Source organism: Somniosus microcephalus, chromosome 1, assembly GCF_052327205.1.
Source record: "Somniosus microcephalus isolate GS21.2 chromosome 1, FLI_Smic_1.0, whole genome shotgun sequence".
NCBI classification, from domain to species: Eukaryota; Metazoa; Chordata; class Chondrichthyes; order Squaliformes; family Somniosidae; genus Somniosus; species Somniosus microcephalus.
In genome coordinates, this window is record NC_140987.1 from 417,482,608 (window position 1) to 417,508,729 (window position 26,122).

At 39.2% G+C, this 26,122-nt stretch overlaps 1 protein-coding gene across 3 annotated transcripts in view; it reads left to right on the plus strand.

The window, feature by feature from the left end:
- Window positions 1–26,122, plus strand: part of thoc2 (THO complex 2) — a 156,111-nt gene that overhangs the window by 31,734 nt on the left and 98,255 nt on the right. For 2 of the 3 annotated variants that reach the window (XM_085999429.1, XM_085999438.1), the window contains exons 4-13: window positions 381–432; window positions 539–609; window positions 5,374–5,495; window positions 10,221–10,354; window positions 11,223–11,389; window positions 12,477–12,569; window positions 16,706–16,861; window positions 17,741–17,913; window positions 22,079–22,274; window positions 24,107–24,148. In XM_085999429.1, the coding sequence (XP_085855555.1) occupies window positions 381–432; window positions 539–609; window positions 5,374–5,495; window positions 10,221–10,354; window positions 11,223–11,389; window positions 12,477–12,569; window positions 16,706–16,861; window positions 17,741–17,913; window positions 22,079–22,274; window positions 24,107–24,148 (1,206 nt within the window). Of the gene's footprint in view, window positions 1–380; window positions 433–538; window positions 610–5,373; window positions 5,496–10,220; window positions 10,355–11,222; window positions 11,390–11,679; window positions 11,753–12,476; window positions 12,570–16,705; window positions 16,862–17,740; window positions 17,914–22,078; window positions 22,275–24,106; window positions 24,149–26,122 lie in introns of those variants that run through there. The other variant, XM_085999447.1, reaches the window with a different exon arrangement.

The following is a 26,122-nucleotide window of genomic DNA, read 5'->3' on the forward strand; positions in this document are numbered from 1 at the left end:
GGATCATACTTGTACACTGCCTAACATTTTAACTTGGTCTTACTTCTGGGCACTACTAAATTAATTAATCTGCTTTGATGGCCTGTTTCCAGGCATTTTCTTTATCATCGCACGTCTCCCCAGGGAATTTTGAGCAGCTCTTTATGTAAGTCTTCACTTAGTAACTCCTAGTATGGCAGCTTACAAATATACTGTTTAAAAAATATTGCTTATTTAAATCGAGATGGCAGCCTATGCCTTTTTGAGAGTTCAGACTAGCCAATTTATGGCATTACTTCTTCCCCTGTACTGCACCCTCACTCCTCCTTGGAAAAAAATTACTTCTCTGCAGGAAAGCCAGCATCAACGTTGTTGATTCATTTTTTCCTTTGCATTTACAGGAACTTCGGGATGATATGTCATCAATTCTGGCTGATGTTTTCTGTGTTCTAGGTGAGGGAGAAACATAAGGGCTCTTTACAGCAATTAATCAATGTCAATTTCATACATATTGTACTGAGAGCTCATTAAAATTAATGACAAGAAATGTTAATTTCAGATATTGAAACAAGTTGCATGGAAGAAAAAAGTAAGAGAGATCATTTTACTCAACTGGTTTTAGCATGTTTGGTGAGTATCCTCAGCATATATTGAAAATTTTTAAGCTTGGAAAGTTTTACTCAGTTACTAATTTTATTTATTATTTAATGTATGCAGACTTGGCACGTAATGCCTGCCATCTTACAGCACACATCACCAGCATACAAGGCCACCCAGATAGGCATGATTCAGTGATGTGGGATATGGTTTGTATTTGCCAAGAAGGACATTTGACATCATCACAAGGTCCCAATCAGTGAAGATTTGAGGTGCAATGTCCCTGTCCAGTTCGAAAGCAGTTGAGAAGTGCCCAAATGCGAGGTGGTCAATTGAATCCTGGCTAACTGTCTGTAGGGCTGGATACGATATGGTGGTTTTTAGGTGCATTCTTCACGCCAACAAGTTGTTAAGGAAAAGACAAAGGAATCAGGAAAGCTTAACCATATTTGAGTGTTTCGAAGAGAGCTTCACTGTTGGTGGATAGAACAAATGGAGTGAATTCGTAACGTAATATTGTCACAGAATTTTCACCAGTTTTACAATTGCATCTGAATGATGAAGATGTGGAGGAGCTATGTCGCAGAGGACTGGTAACGATGGGAGGAGTTGGGGTGCAATGTGCTTGACAAAAAAGACATAGTACAGGAAACTCGTTTAAACGGCACTGAAATTCTCTCTTAACCGGCAAAATTCATACTCCAAGAACAACACCTCAATAACAGGAAATGTTGCAAAGCCAGTCTCCCACAGTGGCCGAGTTAGTCAGTGGGGGTAGTTCTCCAAACTGCCACTACTCGGCTTCTTGGCGCTGTCGGAAGTCCGAACACCTCAATAACAGAAGTCTGACTCTCCTGCGCTGTATACAATCGTTTACTGTATAAGTTTTGTTTTACTGTTAAGTAATTAAAGAGTAATGGATTACCCTCAACTGGCAGTACTGTGCTTAATCAAGCATCTTCCACCATCCATTTAACACATTCTGCAGGTGAGTACCCAATTACTGTATACTGCACATTTCTTGATTTTTAAAAAATTTTGGTTTGTTAAAAATAGCCTCGGTAGATAACCCTCTCCGTCATCCGGATTTTTTAATCAACCGGCACCACCCCGGTCCCGTCGGTGCCAGATACCAAAGAGTTACATGTAGCATGCAGCAGAGTATGTACCAGCTTAATGTGTGGTGAGCGAGTCCAAACAGGAGCGTAGTATTTTGTAACTCCATAGCACAGTACAAGGGCAGATGAGTGTAGAGGCGTTTTCTCCCTGGATAGAGCTGGCAAGTTTGACGGTTAGGTTATTCCATGTTTTAACTTTCTCAGCAGTTTTCAGGAGATGGTTTTTGTAGATTAGCGATGATTGAGGGTGACACCCAAGTAAATGGGCTAAACGTCATGTTTAAGAAGTTAACCATTTTGGATGATGGTGAGTTCACAAGAGGCATTAGCATTGTACAAGTAAAAGATGAAGAACACAGTCTTTGTGGTACTTGGTTGGAGATGCTATTTCAGGGAGTACTCTACCACAAGTTTAATAGTGTTTGATGTAGTGCTTAATCTAATAATACAACCAGCAGACTGAATCGGAGAATCCACAGATCCCGATAATCGGCTGGAAATGACGATGTTTCTAATTAAATTTATTTAGAATTCAACAATATTTGTTAACTGAAAATACTATTTAAATTTGTGTATTGAATGTATTAGTGATGCAGCTGGCGTGCACGAATGATGCAACTTGTGGCAAGGAAGAGATATCCCATGTATTGCAAATAGTCACAAGTTACTGGCTGATTTGCGCTGATACGCCGTTAATTTCAGGAAAACAGTATCTCGCCCTTAATATCACCGTGATTTTCATGAGGCTGCATTTGCACATTAATTGCCCATTAAACTCACCATAGAAAGTTAATTCTAGTCATTAATAGCGTAACTACCCATTTAATGTCATAATTGTTACTGACTGCCAATCAACCTTTCTTTCCAAGAAAGTGAACAATAAGAACTGTGGAGTCTCACTCCTTCAGGTCGTGAATTGTTGTTGGAGATTTTAAAAATGTCATTTTTTTTCTGTCTCAATTGAATCATTCTTTCCCTTTTTTTTAATTTCTATTTCTGTACCTGATTTGACATTGATTTCACCCACTCTAATAAAATATAGTTCAACGGTTGTCTTCCAGTTTTTACTTGAGAAAATTTTGAATGGGTAGAGCAGAAATTAGTTTATAGCTGGTTATTTTATTCATTACCTTAAATTAGTAAAAATAAATTCTACATACCGCTTAAAATTCCTGGTGAATTTACTTTCTTAATCCAACTGCAAATCTGACATTAAACCGTAGGAATGGAACAGTCAATGGCCCAAAATTTCCTGAAAAAGAAGTGTGTGAATGACACATGCCGTTCATGTGCAAATCGACCAGCAACTTGTGGCAAGGAAGAGATATCCCATGTACCTAATTTGACATTGAATTCACCCACTCTTATTCACCCTCCTTTTCCGTCCTTCCTGTTTATTTCTCAACCCTTAAGTCTCATTGGTTGTGGAGATGCACTGTTGGTCCCAGATATCCCGTTTCCTTCGCTACGCCATTATCAGCTTGCATTTCGAGCAATTTGCAGGGCAGAACATATTTGAACTTAAGGGTGCAGGAGCAACAGGACATGCTGTGAGATGCCCCGGCTCCAGCAAATTCTGGGTTAATATATCTGCAATGTTTTTTTATCAATTGGAAAATCACTCCGGTTAACTGCGTAACAGTAAGAGTCCACTAGGGGGTGAAATTGCTCTGCGAATGTTGTGTTGGTTTCTGATTTAGATTTTGCTATGTAGAATGGCACTTGAGTTTGGAGAGAATGCCATTTCACAGAAACTGCCACTATAGTAAACAAGCTGCAATATTGATCATTGCAAATAAGTTTGATTTAACTTATCAATTTCATAGTGCTTCTTAATAAAAACATTAGTGGAGAAGCCGCACTATCCTCACAGCTCATGTTTTTATTTGAAATCAATGGAGCTATCTTTGCTTTCTTTCTAAAGAGAACAGTTAAGAATCTGTACCTCTGCTTGCCCATTATCCCAGATGAACATTTATGGAGGAGAGCTCCAGAAAGAACACCTCGAAGTACTGAGGATTCTTTACAGTTTTCTGAAATAGACACAGAAATGCCTTTCTAGATAGAGCTATGGATCTCCTGTGGTGTTGCTCTTTGAATTGGAAGATAATGTTTTATGCTCTGCAATGTATATGTGTTATCAGGGAAACTGATTAGTGGCTGCATAAGTGAAATTGTGTTTTGTGGCACCGCATCTTATGGCATAGATGGGTTGGTGGGAGATGCTATTTAATGCAGAGAAGTGTGAGGTAATGTATTTTGGAATGAAAAGCAAGAAATGGAAGTCTTCACTCAACGGAAAGATGCTGCACAGCGATGTAGTGGTTCAAATGGAAGTGTGACTGCAGATAGATAAAGTAATAAAAAGACCAATAGTGTTTTATAAATAGGGGCACGAAGTACAAGAGCCAAGAGGTAATAAATTTGTCTGAGACAGTGGTCAGGTTAAAGTTGGTGCAGTTTGGGCACCCGTAATAGAAAGCACATTAAAAGTTTCGGATTGCATGGAAGAGAAACTGTAGTTATGAGGATAAATTTGAGATATTGAAACTATTTCCACAGGAACACAGAAGGCTAATAGGGGATTTAATAAAAGATTTAAAAATTGTCAAGGATATTGATGGGGTGAATTGGAAAAAATTATGTCCTCTGGAAATCGATGACTTGGTCATTGTCTTTTTAGAAATAAGAATATATTGCCACAGAGTATAGTTGAGGCAGAGATCATTGCATCATTTAAGGGAACAGCAGCCAATATTTGAAGCAGATGTTAATACAGGGATATGGGGGGGAAAGTTAAAGTGTGATTAGTTTTTGGATTGCTCTGTAGAGATGGCCAGAATGACCACCTGTGTGCTGTATGGTTCAAATAGTGTGGGACTGTTGTGCAATATTTTCGGACTCGGATTGAAATTTAGCAGCAATTATGATTACTGGCCTATGGTAGTATTGGCACATGGAGCACTGTGAAAAGGATACCTGGTTTTGATTGCTATGAAGGGTGGAATGTAGGATTGGATTTACTGGGTGAGTCCTGAGATAGGGCACTGCTGGGTGGGATCATAGGATATGTCCATATTAAGGGCAGAGGGTTCAATGACGTGGCAGCGCTGGGGTTTGGAGTAGTCGGGTAGGGATGTGGTCTCTTTCAGCGAGACATGATGCTGATATCTTGAGAGAATTGGCAGAGGAACTAGTGTGTCAGTACTAGAATTGGAGGGTTTCATGCTGGGAAGTGTGTTGGGGCATGTAACACTGGAGAGGTGACAAGATCTAGTTGCATTAGGAAGGTGACCTTGGCCGCATGATGAGGGGGTTGAGCAAGATTACAGGATCTCTGGAGGGAGTTACAATGGGCAATAAGGGATTGGTAGGGGGCGGGGGGGGAGGTTGGGTGGTTCAATGTGTTTTTCTTCAATCTTTAGTCTTTGTCGTTCGCCTGTGCTCACGCATTCATACTCTCTTTTGCTCACTCAATCTTGAATGTTTTATCACAATATTTGGAATAAATGTTCTGGAATTTTTTTGGTTTGCATTTGCAGTGTTGGTCTGCACTATGTGAACAAACTGTTAAATTAGCCAGTTAAGCAGTGGTGTTGTATTATACCTTTGTTGCATTTTCATGCATGAATAGTTGAAGTGCCAAAACAATAATTTGTTACAATTTTTGTTGTTGCAGTTTTTGGTTTCAGATACAGTTCTCAAGGAACGACTGGATCCAGAGACATTAGAATCTCTTGGACTTGTAAAGCAATCTCAGCAGTTCAACCAGAAATCTGTTAAGATCAAAACCAAACTATTGTAAGTCATCATTGTTTTTTTTTCCCCAATATAAATTGTTTTATAGTAATGGGCATTTTGCTGTTACTGAACTTGCATAAAGATCTAATATTGAAGGGATAATTACTGGTCCTAGCCCCTTTAGGGCTACCCCAGATCAGGTGTATTCCTCAGACGTTCACTTTCAACTAAAGTTTGAGGTAGCCGAATCCTAAAGACGCTTAATTGAGTCTAAAGGTCTGGACTACCCCTCCCTAAAGGAAAGGAACAACCTGAAAATGTAACCGTCCTCCAGATAGCACTTTTAATAAGTTTAGCTGGACTGTAACGTTCCGGATATTATGAGGGTCAGGAAAACTCCCCCAGAATTCTGCAACTCCTCACCAAAGAGTGTACAGAGATTGAGTTTGCGAGTTTGATACAGAAGTATTATGTGAGACTATTCTAAAAATATATAGATTTATTAAAGAACCGACATAATTTACAGTTGGTGAGTCAATCGCAACATTAACAATTCCAAAAAAAGAAGGCTTACAATTCTATTATCAGAGGACTTACTGTCAAATCTTAACTTTGCTACAGTTTTACAGTTCTTAGTTTTCTACAGGATATCCACCAAAATCAAATACAGTACCTTTTGATCCCCGTGGTACGAAGAGTTGGAGACTTACAGAGCTGGCTCTGAAGCCGGGAATCGCTTTGCCCCTTTAAACAAGTCTACTATCCCATTTGAGAGTTGAATATTTCTACCCTTTTCCAGTGGTATTTCCTTTAAGGTTTTCTGCTGACGTAAGCTAAATATCTCTAGTAATTTTTCTGCTGACCCCTGCAATTCTTAGTCACCTCAGCTGGTAGCACTATAGAACCATGTCTCTCCTCTAGGTGTTCTAAGTTTATCATAAAAAACGGTGTAACAGCAGGTGCGCTTTACTTGGTATCATTTTTATGAAGGCAGATATTTGTTACTTTTATGTGCTTCTTTACAAGGTGTAAATTAAAACACCTTATACAGGATGAACTATTGTCTTGTTCCTAAAGGTTCAGACTGTCAGGAGCCTTTAACCTTCTGTTTCAATAAGGTTATTGATTCAGTGTCAACAACTGTTATCTCTATAGCCAGAATGCTATCACAGCTTTTTCATCGTTAGGTTTCTAGATTTCCAGACCCAGTTTGTCACGTTTTAATGAGGCCAGAATTCTTTCATAGAATGGTGTCTTTTTCTGAATAGGTTATATGGCGTATTCCTTCACAGTATATCCTCAATACAAATCCATTCAGGTTGTGGTACTTGTACAGAAGTATCCAAATAGTATATATGTAATTTGAACATTATATTTGAATAACTTCTTTTATTAAAAAAGTATGTTGAATCCTTACTGCGGCACATAGATTTCTACAAATATGACATGAGTGAGTCTTGAACAGGTAATCCATTTACAACTAGTCATACCTTTATAAAGGTAAGGTCCAAGCTAAGGGGCTGCCAATTGTTTTCAGTTCTTACTGTTAATTGGAACTTTTAAAGCAGATGTTGAACTGTCCTATTATAGCAACCCAGAATTTTAAGTTTTAGGCTGCGCTGTATGGAAAAATTCACAAGAATTTGTATTGGAAAATGCACAAGGATTAAAATTTGCAATCGATGAGCAGAAATATGAACAAATTAAGTATGTTGGTAATTTAAAAATTCAACTTTTAAATGACTGGATATTTAAATAGACTGTTTTTAAAATTTACAGTAGTTGAATAGATGTTTTGTCTTGAGTTGACACTAGCTGTAGTTTAAGTGTTGCATTTTTCAAACCGTACATTTTCCTGCTTACTGTTTAATAAACTGAACTGTCGAAATAACAACAGCTTCGAATTGATATTTCAACATGTCTGCCCAAATTTATATTATACATGTCTGCCGTCTGTAGAATGGCGCGGTAGTTAACGATGGTGCTGTACCAGCTAGGTCAGACACCATGTTAGTTAAGTAACATATTCCTAGCTATTCAGGTTACTTGGTTGGCAATTGAGTATAATTGAGCCACATAAACGAGAGGGTTTCTGCTTCAAATAGTTAATCTGTGTCAAGTAAGTTGATCTCAGCTGGTGTAGCAGTTGGGATGCTAAAATTGGCCTTGGTGCCCCGGGCCATGTTCCTATTTCTGATTGTAATTCAGTAACTTGTGCTGGATGGTGTGTGTGAAGCTACAAATGTCCTGTGGCATTGCTTATGGTGAGTGGTAGGATGTGTTGTGTTTTAACAATGTAAGTGTGAACTAATAGCTCCAATTGGCTCGCACACTGCTTCCTGCACCTTTGTCGCTGTTGTATCGCTGTCTCGATTTTCTTGGTACTACATATTCACACAGTTTATTCTCCATAAGCTGGCACTGGCTTGTTTTTCATATTGATGACCCCCTTCCCCTGCCAGCCACCATCACCAGATGATCCCCTGACCCTCATTCTGTCCCCTGAACTCCATCCCATATCACCTGCTCTCCCCACCATGTATCTGCTGCCCTCCCCTTCTCCATAGTTTATCTCGTCCACTGTAACCTTTCAGTGTCAAGTTACTGCTCATAACACTGACCACTCCATTGCCATGCATCTCACCACCATCAGTCCCTCCCCGCCCTCTTATCACCTGTGATCCCATTCCTCCTTCTCCGATCTAAGCTGCATTCAAACCCCCGAGTCACTTATCCCCTGCTACGTATGTCCTTTCTAATTATGTATTCACTCTCCTCATTAAGTCAGTCATAACCCCTCTATCTACCCCTCCTTACGAACCATTGCCACTCTGTCTCCATCCCATGAATCCGCCCAACCGCAACTTCATTACACGCCCTTGGAATCCCCCATCTCTCTCTGTCTTGGCCCTGTGCAGCCTTGAGCCTTACCCGTCCTGTCCCAGCCACACGGACTTGATCTGCATTGCACCCCCATGGCTCCTGAGTAGCAAGCAACTTAATTGAAAATTTGCCAGTGCAGCCAAATGGCAATTTTTTTAAGCGCTTATTGTGCTATAAGTAGAATCTTGCACCATTCTATTTGTAATGCTGCAAGCACTTTTAATTAAATAAATAAATAAAATTGACAATATGGTCAGTTTACTAGTACAGGTAGACTATCCTTTATCTGAACTTCTGAAAACCGAAAACCTCTAAAAACCGAAAGTTTTTTCGTTCAGCGTAAATCGTGCGCACGACATGACCAGAGTGGCGCACGACTTACGCTGAGCAGGGCAGAGGGTCACAGAGTTCCCTCCTGGGTAGGAGATTGCAGGCTGAGCCGGGCAGTGTGAAGGAGGTACCGGGAGAGTGAACCCAACAATACAGCGGCCCGTCCGATAGCTGCAGCGGCCCGTCCGATATTCTTTTCTCCCCCCGCCCCCCCCCCCCCCCCCCCGCGGCCCGTCCGATATTCTTTTCTCCCCGACCCCAACCGCGGCCTGTCCGATATTCTTTTCTGCCCCCCCCCCCCCCGACCCGACCCCTGACCTGATTTGCGGGCCAGCTTAGTAGGAGTCAGCCAATATCCGGCTTTCCAGAGAAGCAGGAAGGGGAATGAGACATGGAACAGTCGCAAGAGGTAGCCTGAACTTTTAAAATTTATATGAAATACAAATTTCCCGGTCTTAGAATAATACCTTCTGAATTCCGAAAACCGAAACTCAGCTGGTCCCAAGGCTTTCGGATAAGGGATAGTGTACCTGTACCAGTAAATAAGAAGGATGTCATGTGAGGTGTGTGACTCAGGGCAGGAAGGCCCAACATTTGATTGGTGAACTGTCTGAAGCTTGTGGAGACAGTTGAAAGAAAACACTAAGTAGAATAAAAATATAAATTAACAGTGTTTAAATAATTTAATTTAGAAACTTAACTAACACTAACTACAGAAATAGAGCTAGGAGACAAACCTTGCAAGAGTAGGAGTGCCACCTTAGTTGGAAGCCCTTGTTGGTAAGTATAATGCTAAGTATCGATCGTTTAGAAGAATATGACAACAGTCTTAACACTGGTACATCAGTATGTGCAGTCATATCTCAAAGATGTGGCTACATCATGTTTGTATATAAAATGTATATTGGGTGAAGATGGACGAGGTCAGATGGTCTGCCTTCACTCATTCTAGGCTTGTTAGATATAGGTTCCTGAGAGCAATTGCCATCCAAGGAACTGTCTGCCTACAGGAATTGATATAGGAGAAAGCTTGTATAAAAAGTATTAACTCCTCTAATATTTTGCATTGGCCAAATTTTGGGTTGTCAGCTAATCCGTGATAGGTTTGTTGACTTGAATGTTGATTACATGTTTGAAAATGCATCCTTAACTATTACATAAGGAAGAACATCAATATTTGCTTAACCATTTCAATTTGTGTGTGTTTGGTATTGATGCAGGTAGTTAATAATATTTATATTAACATGACTTGAAGCACTCTGGTGCAGTGCATCAGTTTGTATAACTGGTTTATGTCCTCTGTCCCGCTTGCTGTGTTCTTGATTTCAGTTGACTTGTGACATACTAGGTAAAGCTAAAACGTTTTCCTGTAGCATAGGAGAAAAAAACTGGGTCATTCAGGTTGTTGGTGTGTCTCATTCACCAACTGGTTATAGAGATTAATGAGTACACCACTGACATGCAACGAGGTAGGGATTTGTGTGTGCGTGTGTCTGAATAGAACTGAAGGTTAAGGTGAAATGCATGTATGGAATTTTACAATAATTTATTCACCTACTCTTTCATTCTTAGTTATAAGCAGCAGAAGTTTAATTTGTTACGAGAAGAAAATGAAGGTTATGGAAAGCTTTTTACTGAGCTGGGCCAAGACTTATCCGGAAACCTCACAAGTGACCTAATACTGGAAAACATCAAATCACTTATAGGTAATGCAGTGCAACTTAAAATACACCACAGCAATAGATCACTAAGTGTGTTGAATTAATTATGGTATATACTTGCCAACAATATTTCCTCTAAACTGCGCACGTGCATGGCGTGCAGCAATCGAGAAGACTGCTCACAAGCTGTGCCCTACAAGATACCAAGTGCGGCCGCACAGCAAACTTCTAGGTCCCGCACGCGCACACAATTGAGTGAACATTGCTTGCACATACAGCAAATGGCTCTTTTGCTATATGGATTGCACCTGTCCATGTTCCTGTGTCTGGGGTATTGATGTATCATGCATTTAAGAACAAAAGTTTGGTGTTTTTGATTGAGAGCATTCATTATCTACCAAAGGTCCCCTCCATAATAACACAATGAAGGATCCACCGCACAATGTGCCAGAGAGTTGTTTGTTTTGTTTCTAACATAATTTTTAAATTAATAAGACCTATTGTCATTAAAATTATGATGTCATTGTAGCTCTTATTTTATGACCATAAATGATGCTTCAATAGTAATGGCATCCTTATTGAGGTCTAGATTGTTGCTTAACTTATAAAATAGTTCTAGCCCTGCAAATAACGTGGCCATCTAATAGCAAGAAAAGTGAAGTCACTTGTTACTGCTGGAAACTGTTACGATCTGGGTTGATTTGCTTTAGTTTAAAAACAGTTTTCAGCTTTGTAATTGTAATCGAGATACTCCAGAAGTTCCTTTTTTATGAGAACCTTTTTTATGAGAAACTGAAACTGTCCAGGTTATCAGCATATTCATTTGAAAGTAAAATGCACTGGATATTTGGATATACTGTAGCAATATTATGAAGCTTTTACTGAACTAATGAGATTTGTTCTGTTTCTGAAGGTTGCTTTAATCTGGATCCAAATCGAGTTTTGGATATTATCTTAGAAGTTTATGAATGTCGGCCAGAACACGATGACTTTTTTGTACCTTTGCTAGAGTCCTACATGTACATGTGCGAACTGCAGACTCTTTGTCATATCTTGGGCTTCAAATTTAAATTTTATCAGGTACTGTAGAAACATGTCCCTTTTTTAAAGTGTTTTAGTTGATTTGCTTGCATGTTTTGTAATGGTGACATGTAGAGTGTGTTAATCGATGGCTCGCAAGCAATGGCATTGAATAGTGATTAACTCTATACCCATGGTAAACCTTGTCTGTGAACATTTCAGAGTTGAACTTGCGTGGTTTACTTTGTATTTTCTAAGCAATTACATTTTTTTTTAAAGTTGGTTGATGTTGACTGGAGGTACTTATCTGTTTTGATAGTATATTCTCTCGCCTCCCTCCTGCACTGTAGAACTGCTCAGCTGATGCCTTTTAGTTCTAGACTGTGGGAAAAGGTGTTGAGAAGACAGCCTCTCAAAACTGAGGTAAGTACCTGCATTCAACGATATAACGTTGTGTCTAGTTAAAAGGTTGTATAATATTTTTCTCCATTTTCTGTTTTGTTGCATTGTTTCACTTATCTCGGTGGGTGGTGTAGAGATGTTTTTCTTTTGCGACAATTATGTAATATCATCGAGAATTAAATTTTTCATGGTGGCATTAGTTGAAGCAGTTATATGCCTTAACTTGGCAATGATGCTAGAAATCTTAATGCAATTTTGCTGTTCATCTGTTAAATCAGTTTGTTTTAAAGACAAGTACATGAACTTCAAATGTCTCACTCCCACTATTGACACCATAAGTTTAATAACACATGATACTACCTTGTTTACAGCTACTTTTCCTTTTTATTCATTAATCTTGTGCATGGCAAAATAGTCATCTGCAATTTTCTACAAGAATGTGATATTGCAGTTTACAATTTTTTCTGATCTTAGACTATTAAATCGCTGTTTGATCTTTCAAATTGTAGAAATTTTGTTTAAAACTAAGTTGAATAAATGTGTTGAATTTTATTGTATATTTAAAATAAATGGTGATGGTTGCATGTGCTTTTAATTTTTTTCACTGCATTTGATGGTGTATTATTGGAAAGAAGAAAATATGAGCAATACATTTTGTAAGGCTTAATGAAGAATTAAAGTACTGTGAACAAGCTAAGTTTGCTGCTTAATTAAACTTATTTAAAAAAAATAAAAAAAATTTCAGGAACCAAATGGAGAGACGCCTTCTTCACTTTATCGGGTAGCTGCGATACTACTACAACACAACTTGATAGAGCTTGATGATCTTTACGTGCATGTAAGTGAACTAATTATTGAATTTGTGTGTCGTGAGTTTTCATCAATTTTCTAAAATCTAACAGTTTTACATAGAATGAACGGCACAGAAACATGCCATTCGGCACAACTGGTCTGTGCCAGTGTTTATGCTCCATATGAGCTTCCACCCACCCGACTTGATCTCACCTTATCAGCATATCCTTCTATTTCTTTATTCCCCCGTGTGTTTATCTACCTTCCCCCTTGAATATATCGATGATTAGATGCATTATTCGATACATTACAATTTCTAGGCCATCATTCTACGGCCTCTGCAATTTCTTCCCTCCTCTCCGTCAGGATTCTGGGTTGTATCCCATCGGTCCGGGCACTTAAGTTTCCTTTAGTCTAATTCACTGATCTTACGCTTTCTGTTTATCCATCATAATACTGTTCATCTCACTCCCATCCACTTCAGAATTTACTCTTAAACATGATGCTGAGTTTTTACATGTCAGACATCTTCATTGTTGGTGGGTCTCCCAAATAGTTGATGAAGAATTGACAATGTATGTCCAAGTCAGGGTTGATTGGAACTTGGAGGTGATGGTGTTCCCACATTCTCCTTTGGGTAGAGGGAGTTCTCGATCACATTCTAATACCTGGTTATAATATGGCATCTAAATATTATGCAGTGGTTGAGAGTTGCTGTAAACTCCCTGCATCTTGTGATGCCTTTTAAAGAAAAATTGTACTGTTTATAGATTTGGCACAAAAAAGCAGTGAATTCATATTGGATAAGTAAAAAAAATGGAACTGAATTTCTTGGCTATTTCTAGCAATGGAATTTTTTATTAGCAGACTGATAATTTAGCAGCACCTGGCACAAGGTTTGCATTTGGGCAGTGTTCAATGTAATGATTTTGAGGAACTGCATTCATTTCTGATGATCCTGGTTAAAACTGCATGAGTTGTCTGAGGGCTGTAACATAAATTGAGTATGTGTCAGGTTAAATTACATATATCTGTACTCTCCGTATAAATCATCCATAGTCAAGTTGTGTGACCTTCAATTGTAAAAAAAAAGCTCTTCACATCATTGCTTCCTGTTTATTTCTTTTTGTTTTAATAGCACGGTAGCAGCCAGTGAACGTCAAAGGTGACGTTAGTGTTTTAATGGGACTGATCAGTAAACCATTCCAATTCAATAACTGGAGTTTCTCTGGTACATTAGCATCTCACTTTAATCTAGCTTGGATGTTCAGGGTCTATCTGACAAGTGTAAAATGTCCAGTGGCAATTGTGCATCCTTCCACTGAAGGTGCTGGCTGTTCTGGGGAATGGGTCCTGAGTACCCTCTGTGATACTTTACCAAAGTGACCATTATTTATGTGCGAGTTGTGCTGTGCATCTTGACAGGTTATTTAACTGTCTGACTTCACGGCCGAGCCCAATCCATCTATTGTATCCGTGTGCGCACACCTTCAGCAGAAGTCACTGGAATTTGATTAGGTATAGGAATCCTGGTCAATTAACTCCTTCCTAACTGAGTGATGCTGAGGCCAATTATAGCTCCCCACATGGTCCCCAATTACCATTCTAGCTTTCATCAGCTAATTTGATGGATTGGAACTGGGACCTTCCTGATCTGTGTGACTCACTGGAAAGTTCACTTGAGCCATGGAGGAACCCAAACTACACAGGTTACAGAAACTGCCTTTGAGGTTTCTTTTGAAATGTTAGAAATATTTTGCAAACAACAGTATAATGGAATACCTTGGTCGACAGTTTTAATAAATAGCATATGGCAAGTTTTGCACAGGGTAAAATATTTTCATATAAGCATTTTGATGGGCCGACAAAGCTTTTCCTTCACTTTTATTTCTGCTGCACTCACCATGGGTTTATCACTGTTTCACCATTCCAGAAGGGAGAATGGCTCTTTTAAATGGCTTGTCTTCAGAAATTGGTATTGAGATCTCTCAGAACACTGAGCTTTTATAATGAAGGTTCGTTGATGCCAAAGAAATTTTTATATTTTCTAGCTCGTGAATTTTTCACCAAAACTGAGGTGTAGCTTTTACGTTACGGTGTACAACATATGGAATGTATTTTGCGGCGCGTACGAGGTGCGCGTGCGCCCGTAAGGGCCTCACAGTTTCCGGGATTTTTAAAAATTATTTAATTAAATGCCATTTTAATTATAAATGTGATTTTTTTTTTTTTTAATTATTTGACGTGTAGAGATTTTTTGGGGTGTTCCCATACATGCAGAATCCTGATAATGAATGGGGATACTCCTTCTGTAATTTGTTGGGCCGGCCCACGTGACCCCAGGGGCGCTTGCCAACCGCATGCACCTCTGAGATACGTGGGCCTCTACGCATTGAGGCCCAGGAGCGTGAGTCTCCGTGGATCCCGAGGCAGAAGCTAACTTTGTAGATTTTTTGCTGGTCGGAGTCATCCGCCCGCTAGAAGCCTCTGACTGCAAATTCAGGCCCAATATATTTACCAAGCATTTTTAGTTGTGCTGGCAGCTATGCTGCTTGTTTATATAACCAATTTGAAATGTTGCTATTGAGAGATAAATTAGTCCTTTGAACTTGATTTTACTGTCTTGAATGTCTTAATACTAAATCTGACGGCTTTATTAAATCTTTAGTGCAATTTAATAAGTAATATGCACATGTGAAACAATTTGCAGTAGTGTGAAAATGACCTAATTGAGATGGGTCATTCTAATCCAATTTGTTGGTGTGGGATTGTTGTCTCTGGGCTAATCCTATCCATCTTTTCATTACACATGTTATGGTGACATTTACCTTGTTGCTTTTGACAAACTAGAAGATATGTCATAGATCCTAATGTAATCCATTTAGAAATTGATTGAACTTGACTGTAGAACATTTAAGTGACAAAACTTCAAATCTGTCCGGTCTGTCGAAGTTCTTCGAATGATATCACACTATGGAATGTGAAAATGTTATTTTTGCAGTCAGCTCATGGAATTGAGAGCTTTTTGAGTAGTGGACTGTGACACCAGAGAGGTAGTTGAAGTCATCTGATGCACTCACTGTATTGTGTTGCACTCACTTTATTATCTGGCATGTAACTAAGTGGGTGTTGGGCGATCAAAATCAGTGGAGTACAACATTGTGATAAGTCAAGAGAGAAGCTAGGTTGTGCAGGAAATCTTGAGGCTAGATTGAGATTTGCTGAGAATTGAATTAAATATCACTGGAAGGAGGAAGAATAATCCCAGAGAGTAAGTTGAACCTGGAGTCAGAGTGTGATTCAGCAGAAATTATAAATCAATCATAAGGCGAGGCATTTTTATTGTATTCAGTGGAAGAATAAACCCGATGATTTCCAAGATTTTTAATTATAGGTGGAAGATAAAGATCTGGGAATGGACTGGTCTTTGTCAATTTGGTGGCCTTTTGAGTTTGTATGGCAGTAAGTTTTGATGGTGTATTTGTTATAATTAATAGTAATCTGTTTCTGATTAACGCAAGATTCTGAAGGGGCTTGACAGGGTAGATGCAGAGAGGATGTTTCCTCTCGTGGGGGAATCCAGAACTAGAGGGCATAATTTGAGAATAAGGGCACCCATTTAAAATGGAAATGAGGAGGAATTTCTTCTGAGGGTCGTGAATCTTTGGAATTCTCTTCCACAGAGAGCTGTGGAGGCTGGGTCAGTGAATATATTTATGGTGGAGATAGACCGATTTTTGAATGGTAAGGGAGTAGAGGGTTATGGGGAGCGGGCAGGAAAGTGGAGTTGAGGCCAAGATCAGATCAGCCATGATCTTATTGAATGGTGGAGCAGGCTCGAGGGGCCAAATGACCGACTCCTGCTCCTAAGTCTTATGTTCTAATGTGTCGCTGAATTATTAACAGGAGCCCAAGCTAAATTTTTCCCCTTTTTTTTAAAAAAAACCAAAACAATTTGTTTTAATTGGACCAGGGGTGCTGAAGGCCATTTGCAGTGCACCAACTGCTGTACGACTGAGATCAGCAAATTACGTGCAGACGTGAAATTCAGCTAGGACCTTCTAACCAATATGGCTTGGTGGCACAACAGATGCTTATTTGGTCTGCTACCATTAAAAGGAATGCAGCCCACCATCTCTCATTGGTAAATGCCATTTGTAACTCTTTTTCTTGTTCTTCCAGCTTCTTCCGTTAGATGCCAACATTCTAGAACACCACAAACGTGAAATAGTTGAAGCTAAGCAGATTGCACGAAAGCTTACTTTGGTGGTACTCTCGGCAGACAAGCCAGATGAAAAAGAGAAGGAAAAAGAGAAAGAGGAGGAAAAGAATGAAAAAGTAAGTAGTGAGATTATAAATTAACAATATATTAAGGTAATTGGTTGTCCACTCTTGTTATCTGATCAATTGTATAAATCTGCCAATGGAAACCGATGTTTTGTGTATTCGCCCATAGCATGGCTCAAAAATTTGCTTTGAAGGGATAGTTCAATCACTCAAAAATGGTGTGGTAAGAGTTCATGCAAAACTGCATCATTTACTTTTCAAGATGTTCACCGTTAAGTACTTCATGAATATTTGATAACCTGAATTAAATTAAGATTCAAGAGAGTGCACTAACTGTTAATCATGTCGATTCAAAAGGTGATTTCACTGACCCAACAACCTGTTAATCAGTGTTGCACAGCAAGATCAAGTTGATTTGTGTACAGTATTTTTGATTGAGAATTAACTCAGGATATGATGGAAGTAAGTGTTGGTAAGATCAGTTAACTCGGCACAGACCAGGATTACCAATGTTGCTTTCAGTTAGCTGTTGGGTAAATGATAGTGGCCTAATGAGAAGCCCTGTCTCATTTTTCTCTCCTCGCACCCCATTATGCAATGCTTGGCACCTCTACATGCTAGATAGCTGCAATCAGGAGTTTGGTGGAATAAAATGTGAACTGGAGTCCCTTACCTCTGCATTAGTGCTTTAATGTGCACTAACAGTGTTCCTTGTCTTAAAATTATTTTACTTCAAGTATCATGTAAGATTTGTAAATAGAATGCAGTAGATGGAACAGTGAACTCCTTAGTTTACTCCATTTGAGAGCCTTCATAACTTTATCGGTAGTTTTTTTTTCTAATTCGTGAAACAAAACTAGACGTTGACTGTAATTGTCATTTGATCAGTTAATCCGTTGGAATTAAATTGAAATGACTTGTACCTTTCAGCCTCCTGACAATCAGAAGCTTGGATTATTAGAAGCTCTACTGAAGATTGGTGATTGGTATCATGCGCAGTGTATCATGGATCAGATACCACCTTTCTATGCCACCTCGCACAAATCTATAGCACTTGCTCTCTGCCAGTTGATTCACGTCATCACAGAACCCTTGTATAGAAGGTAAGGGCATTTTATAGTTCTCATTAATAGCAAATTCCTTGAGTTTAATTTACTCTGTGGTTTTCATGTGTTTTTTAAGAAGTTAATATTTTGTCCAAAAAAGTCCTGTAATTTTCTGCTGTGCTGAAAGCACTGAGCAATGCTGGGGTGCAATTCCGCAAGTGCTGGCTGCTCTCTGGCAACTTTCCCAAGTGGACTTTCTTCATGTGAGACAAGACATGGTGTTGGTGGATTGTTTGACCACAGGAGCAGCGCAGCATGACAAGTTTGCATAGGCAATTTCCATTGTAAATATACATGAGAGTTTACAATGCAGATCTAGAAATAAGGAGCAAATGTAAAACTTCAGAATAAGGATTGAGTTACATCTGCATGCCCTGGGTTGTTTATTTCATACTCTCTAAGCCCACTTCACTTGAAGACTGCAATTATTCTTCTCTTCCTGTGCAACGCCACAGGAAAGCTACTGGTAATATATGCAAATCATTGAATTGATAGTGATATCTCCAAGTCGCGTTTGCTTTTCTTATTTTCTCCAGCGGTGACTGTAGAACTTTGGGGGGTGGGGTTAAACAATATTCGAAGAATGCCTTTTTTTTTTACTTGCTGTATATGTAATGCTGTAACCTCTGTCTGTTGCAACAAATGCAGCCATTTTCTCTGACCATTTTGTCCATCATGTCTGTGTCATATCCATCTGTCAGAGAAACACTTTTAGCCTTACAGTTTGATGATGTACTTTTATTGGCTAATTGGTAATGTTACTGGTTCCCATGTTGGTTCTTTGTGGTGTCTCCTGGGTTCATTATTCTTTGGCCAGTCAGTCCTGGCTCTAGTCAGCAACTTATTAAGCGGTTGCCAAACATCTCAGCATTCCTTTTTAGCAGTAATGAGCTGATCGATAAATTATTAATTGTGGCTTGATCCTGCCCTAGCCCCGTGTCTTTCTCTGTGCTAACTCCCCTCGTGTGCCCTCCAAGCTCATCTTGTCCATCAGATCCAGCTCTTGCTTCCTTTGCCCCATTCTCACTAAACTCAAATTCCTTTACTGGCCCCCAGGATAGTTGTCATTGTAAATGGTTTCCTCTCCTTGAGTACGATCTCCCTCTCTTTCCAAACCATTGTTGTCACTACCCTCTTCAAAAAACCCACCCTCGTCTCCTTTGACCTTGCAACGGCCTCATCTCCAACCTCCCTTCCTCTCCGAAGTCCTTGAACGTGTTGTTGCCTCCCAAATCTATGCCCTTCTTTCCTACAGTTCCATGTTTGAATCTCTCCAATCATGTTTCCACCCCTGCTACAACATGGAAACAGCCCTAATGAGAATCACAAGTTATCACGTGACTGAGACCTGTGACGCAGTATCGCTCCTTTTTCTCCCAGGCTTCTTTACAGCCTTTCAAATGGTCGACCACACCATCCTTCTCCAATGTCCAGTGGAGTGACCTCGCTGGGTTCCACTCTTCATTGTCCGATTGTAGTCAGAGCATCTCCAGCAATGGCTTCTCTTCCCTCCTCTGCATTCTTACTTCTGGAGTACCCTTGGCCTCTTCCTTGTTCTATATGCTACTCCTTGGGGAGATCATCTGAAGGCATGGGGCCAACTTGCATATGTATGCTTGCGACATGTAGCTCTCCATCTCCACCACCTCTCGCGACCCCTCCATTGCCTCTGTTTTCAGACTGCTTGTGTGACCTCCAGTATTGCATGCTCAGTTCTCCAGTTAATATTTGGAAGACCAAAGCCATCATCTTAAGCCCCACTACAAATTCCATACCTTTGCCACCGATTCCATCCCCCTTCTCTGGCCACTGTCGGGTTGAACTAGATTGTTCACAGTCTTGGAGTCCTGTCTGCCCCAAGCTGAGCTTCCAACCCTGTATCCTCTCTGAAAGATGACCTCTTAACATTACCTGCCGCTGACCCTGCCTTAGCCCACCTGCTGCTGAAACCCTCACCCATTTCCCCTCCAAACTCAATCGTTACAGTGCTCTCCTGACTGGTCCCCTGTCTGCCACGCTCCTTAAAGTTCAGCTCATTCCAAATTCTGCTAACCATTACCCTATCACCCACCAAGTCCGGCAGACCCATCACACCTGTTCTTGCTGATCTGCCTTGGCTCCCAGTTCCTCAAATTTAAAATTATCATCCTTATGTTTAATTACCTTCATGACCTTGCCTGTCCCTCTGTCTGGAACTTGCTTCACCCCTGCAGCCCACTCAGAACTCTGGAATTCCTTTGGCTTTGACCTCTTGTGTGCATTTCCTCCTCACCATCATCAATCAGGTGTTTAGCTCTCCAGACCCCACACTCTGGAATTCCCTTCCTAAACCCCTCTGCCTCACTCTCTCCTTAAGACTTTCTTTAAACTCCACTTCTTTGGCCAAGGTTTTGGTCCTTTTTTCTGTTGGCTTCTCTTTTGACTTGGCGCCCATTTTTATCTGATTTATGTTTTTATGAAGCGCCTTGAGATGGTTTTTCTACATGAAAATCATAAGCCTCTCAAAGGCACAAAGTATTTTTGTAAGTAATTTCTATTGCTAGGAAATACATGAACGGCTCTATATAAATGCAAGTTGTGGTTGATACTGTTGTTCCAACCTAAATTTAATAAATGAAAAGAAAATATAATTAAATAATTTTAGCCCATCCATATGAGACTGCTGCATGAGGACATCTCCAATGGCATCTGATTGATAATGAATTAAGTAAATATGAAGTTTTAATAAATGCTGCTACAAATGATTGCTTTTATTCCCCAGGTAAGCCTGTCTTCAGCTGGCAGGTAAATAAATAAGCCCATCATCGGACCTGCAGCCTTGGCCACCCTCATTTTATTTCACCCCTCCCTCTACTCCATCATGTGGACCCATGAGATGACCTTTCACCCAACCAAGCTCCATAGATTTCTGATTTACTCTGATTCATTCTACGTTATATGGTACAACACACCTACCATTGTAGTGTATTTTCTGACTCCGCATAAGCGATGTCATGCAAAATGCATATTTTTAACTTTCTGATACTAAAATAAGTTTGGAAAAACAATAAATTTTCATAACCCTTTTTAGAGATGATTGCAAATAATTTATTGGACTTTCATAAGTGCCTTGTATCCACATATTTATGTGAATGATAACCTCAGTGTTGCTAGGAAATACAGCAGATGTCCAAAAGCTGTCTTAGAATTCTAATTAAACCTGGATGGAAAATCCTCTGAATCAACATCTAGGCATTAGCAGAGCAAGGTACAATTCCTGATTAAAATCTTGCCTGTGCTGTCGTCCTTGATAAAACTAATTTATTTAGAGCACTTCGCTTGGTAAAGAATGTTAAGAAAAATGTATAACTACTGACTTTACACCATCTCCGTGTAACCACTGGAGTTGGGCCAACTAATGAGGTTTCTGGGGGAAATAGGAAGGGAAAAAAATAACATTGAAGTTTAGAGGATTAAAAAAAAACTTCAAAATCAAAATGAGCAGTGTCACTTAGCTGTAAAAACTTAGTGAATTTTACCATTGGGAAATGTCCTCTCTAAACTGGTTAGTACATAATAAAATATTTTGTTGAAATCTTAAACTGTACTGGAGTGCATATTTTGTAGAATTAAATCATTGTCATATCTGTTAATCAGGAATCTGACTATCTCTGGTTTTTCCTGAGTGGAGAGCATTTAAAAACTACGATTTTCTAAGTAATATCTGAAATATTGGAGAAAAATTAAAATTATGCATGGAGATCAAGGAATCCATCATGGTAATTGTGTTGCTTCTTCGAAACATTGAATGTTATAGCGCAGAAACAAGTTTGTGCTGGGTTTTTTCCACATAAGCCACTAATCTAATATCACTCTCCTGTTCACTCCACTTCATCTTTTAGTATTTCTCTATTTCAAGCAACTATCTGATTTCTTTAATGCAATTTATGGACTCCACTTCAACAAGAATTCTTTTCATGAAACTTGGATACATTAAGTAGTATTATTCACTGAACACGTTCAAAAATATTTGATTGGCATCAGCTGCAGCCTGATATTTACACAAGTTCATAGTGTTCCTACCTTTTTGTAGATTTTGTTAATGTCAAACATTTTATCTGGTTTGACCTTTTCTGATCAACTTGTCTTATATTTGTATAAATCCTTCACATTTTATTTGCAGAGTTGGTGTACCAAAGGGTGCCAAAGGAGCAGTAATTCTGTCGCTTAGAAATGAAAAGGCTCCAAAACCAATAGAAACATTTGAGGACTTGAGAAAAGAAGTCTTCAGTATGCTGTGCTACCTTGGCCCTCACCTATGGCATGACCCCATTTTGTTTGCTAAGGTGGTTCGTATCGGAAAGGCGTTTATGAAAGAGGTTGGTGTGATGCAAATTCTAGGTGGCTGGCATGCCTTCTCTATCATTGTTCTAAAATTCTTTGTAAATGTTGTAGTTTTAACCTGATTTTATGCTCTGTAAATTGAGAGGAGTGCCTTTTTTGCAGTTTTACTAGAAACCGTTCATTTTTGTCATTTTTCTCATGTCAGAATGTTCGAGTGTTTTGTGATTATAAAAAAAAAAGCAAAGCTAAACGGTGCAAGGTTGAGTGGACCTATTAACTGTGGGGGTGTTGATGAGAACTCGTAAGCTACTCTAAATAAAAGGAAAAAGTCCAGTAATTGACAAGCAAACTATTAATGTGACTTCTGTATAAAATTGGCTGGGGGAGGCATATATGTGGGATACTTATAAATAAAATTTTGAGGATTACGACAGAGGTGTTTATAAAGCAAGTTAGGAATGAAAGATCAAAGAGACCATTGCAGCACATCAGTAAATGGTGCAACAATTGCCATGCATGTGAAATGTGAAGCCGAGCTATGTGAAATATACTGAACCTTAAGACCACTGTCCGGTCTACGGAAACTATTATCTTCCTGGCTGGTTTTCTAACTTTTCAGCTCGCGCATCAGGACACAAGACAAACAGTTTTATTACTGTAATGCTACTCAAATGTCAGTCCTGTTTAGTCTTGCCCTATTAAACACTCAACAAAAATAAACTGAGTTAATAACAAATATTGAAGAGTGAGTGATGCAATGCACAGGTCATTCAGCTATCTGCAAGTTTAATTCAGTTGTACCATGTCACATTAGATGTGCAAGGTAAATTGCAGTTCAATTTGTTTTAATCATAAAAGAGATTGCTGTTTGTGAAGGATTGAAGCATATACAAATCTAGTCTATTTGTAGAACAACCATTTTTGGTGACTCAAATTTATTCAATGTATTTTGCCATATGTGAAATGATGAATGCAACAAAGAAGTTTTGCATTTTCTGCCAACAATGCTTTTTCTGCTTGAAGACAGACCAGCAGCTGCACAGAATTTTCACCCCTGAACATATCAACTTTTGAAAAGATTTATTTTAAGATACTGTACCCATTCTTTGGAGTCTGTGGTATAGTTTCAATGAGGTGTTGTAGTGGATAATGCAGCTCTAACAATGTTGCGCCAAGTCCTACTTGTTGGACCATAAACAAGCCCTTCTCAAAAATGAATTACTTTTACTTTGTCATCAATGTCCTGGGATACATCAGAATAGGACACCTCCAGTTGATTTCAGCTGCGTTAGTTTTATTAATGCAGTTTGAGCATTTTTGTTTAAAATTAAGCCTTGCCTTAAATATTTAGACTTGAAAATCTTTGATTTGTGGCAAATTGAATAAATGAATTTATCTCAGAGATGATGTATATGCAGAGGAAGTTTTTGATTTTCTGATACTGTGTTGGAGCGTCACTGATGACGAGATGTCAGTGCAACAATGAAACTTAATCCACTTTTGCCTTCAAAGTCGGAAAGAAAAATCAGTAAAAATTACTGATAGGTGGTATGTTTACAGGAGGTAATGTGGCATCTGCATGTAGTTATCTTTGTGGTGTTTCAAACAACACAAGTCATTTGTCATTGAACGATGTGGTTTGAATCTTCTAATTAGGGAATTAGCATTGAAAGTTGATATTCTCACACAGACTTTGAATTTGAAGGATGAAGTAGTACTTGGACTAAAATGGTATTGAGGATTGTGCGGAACTAATTAGACAAATTTATGTCCACTTTAAAAAAAAAAAAAAAAAAAGAACTGGACAAATCATTTTGTGAACTCTTGGTTAAATACTGGAGTTGACACTTTTCTTGTGCATTTGCAGCATTCATCAGATGGAGGTAAACCAGATGAAAGGGAAAGAATGGTAAGTTCCCATAATTAATTGAAGATCGCACATTACTGGATATTTCTTGCTATTGTGCGTGAGTGTGCAGCTTTACTTTTTGACTTTGCCACACAAATGGCTTTTTGTTGAACTTCAATATTTTGGACAATACTGCAGCAAGTTTAATTGGCATTCGCAGTATTGTCATTGGTGCAATTATAGCAATAGCCTGGTAGTTTAAAAAAAATAAATAAAAAAAAAAACCCTGGTAGGACCATCATTAGTATGACTTGGGCTGACCAGAGGCTACAACTTAACTCCATTTCTTTGACTCTTCTGGGACCATGATAAACTTAGTTGGTGAGCTGTTCTCTTTTTCTGCAGAAAATTGCAAAGAAAAGGAAAAAACTTGCATTTATATGCAGGAAACTCTCGTTTAAACGGCACCTAAATATCCGTAATTCTCGTATTAACCGGCAAAATTCTCACTCCGGAAACAACATCTCAATAACAGGTGATGAGTCCGAGTCCCCCACGGTGGTCGAGTTAGTCAGTGGGGGTAGTTCTCCAAACTGCCACTACTTGGCTTCTTGGCGCTGTCGGAAGTCCGAACACCTCAATAACGGGAGTCTGACTCTCCCGCGCTGCCGGTAGTCTCTTCTGATCTGCCATTTTACAGGGGTACTGTGTCTCCCATGGTGCTGGTAGTCATTGCATTGCATTACCCTCAACTGGCAGTACTGTACTTAATCAAGCATCTTCCACCATCCATTTAACACAACATTCTGTAGGTGAGTACCCAATTACTGTATACTGCACATTTCATGATTTGTTTATTTTTCTTTGTTAAAAATAGCCTCAATAGATAACCCTCTCCGTCACCCGGAATTTTTGATCAACCAGCACCATCCTGGTCCCGCCGGTGCCGGATACCAAAGAGTTTCCTGTAGCACCTTTCACAATTTTAGGATATCCCAAAGTACTTTAAAGCCAATGAAGTACTTCTGTATTATAGTCACTGTTGAAATGTAGGAAACATGGCAGCCAATTTGCGCACAACAAAATCCCATAAACAGCAATGAGATCAATGACTAATTAATCTGCTTTAGTGATGTTGGTTGAGGAATAAATAATGGCCAGGACACTGGGGAGAATTCCCCTTTTCTTCAAATAGTGCCGTGGATCTTTTACATCCACCTGAGAAGACAGTTTAACATCTAATTCGGAAGACTGCATCTCCGGCAGTGCAGCACGCCCTCAGTACTGCACTGGAAGTGTTGGCCTAGATTAGTCGAAACAAAAATGTATTTTTTTTAATCATACATTCAGTTTTATGAAATCCAGATACAGGAAACTTTGTGCTATCCGAGCTGTTGCCGTCCCATCGAAACTGCCGGACAAACCAGCGCTAATGTTGAAACGTACGGAGATTTTGAGCTCCGTATCTGGCAACAAACCCTGTTGCTCAGCAACAGCTTCTAAACAGTCGGCCGTACCTTGCAAGCGTCTCTGTAGCTTAGCAACAGCGTCAGCGAGACCTTACAGAGCCTGATTGGTTGAAAAGAAAAGCAACAAAAAGAAAATAAGCCTAACGAAACGGCTCCTGATTTTTGCCGGTGGCGCGAGCATTCCGGACAGTTAACCTCCGGATAAACCAAAGTTTCCTGTAGACGGGTAAAGCAATCAACAAGGGAATTTTTATCACTAGTTTAGCAATGTCATGATATTAAAATTAAGTTGTTAGGATTAGACTAAAATATTAACTTTGGGATGAAATTCCTTAGTCTGCTATGTTAATGTAGGCATTAACCTGCTTTTTAAATAAACTAGTCAATGCTCCCTCCTTTAAAGTAACAGATAATTACATTTTATATGAATGTACTAAACATGTATGCTAATCTTCAGTGTAATTTCAAAGTTCAAATCACTTAGTTTAACCTTAAGCAACACAAAATGACAAACACTTCAACTATAGTTTGAGCGTGACCTTCCCTGACTTGGACTTTAATGTTT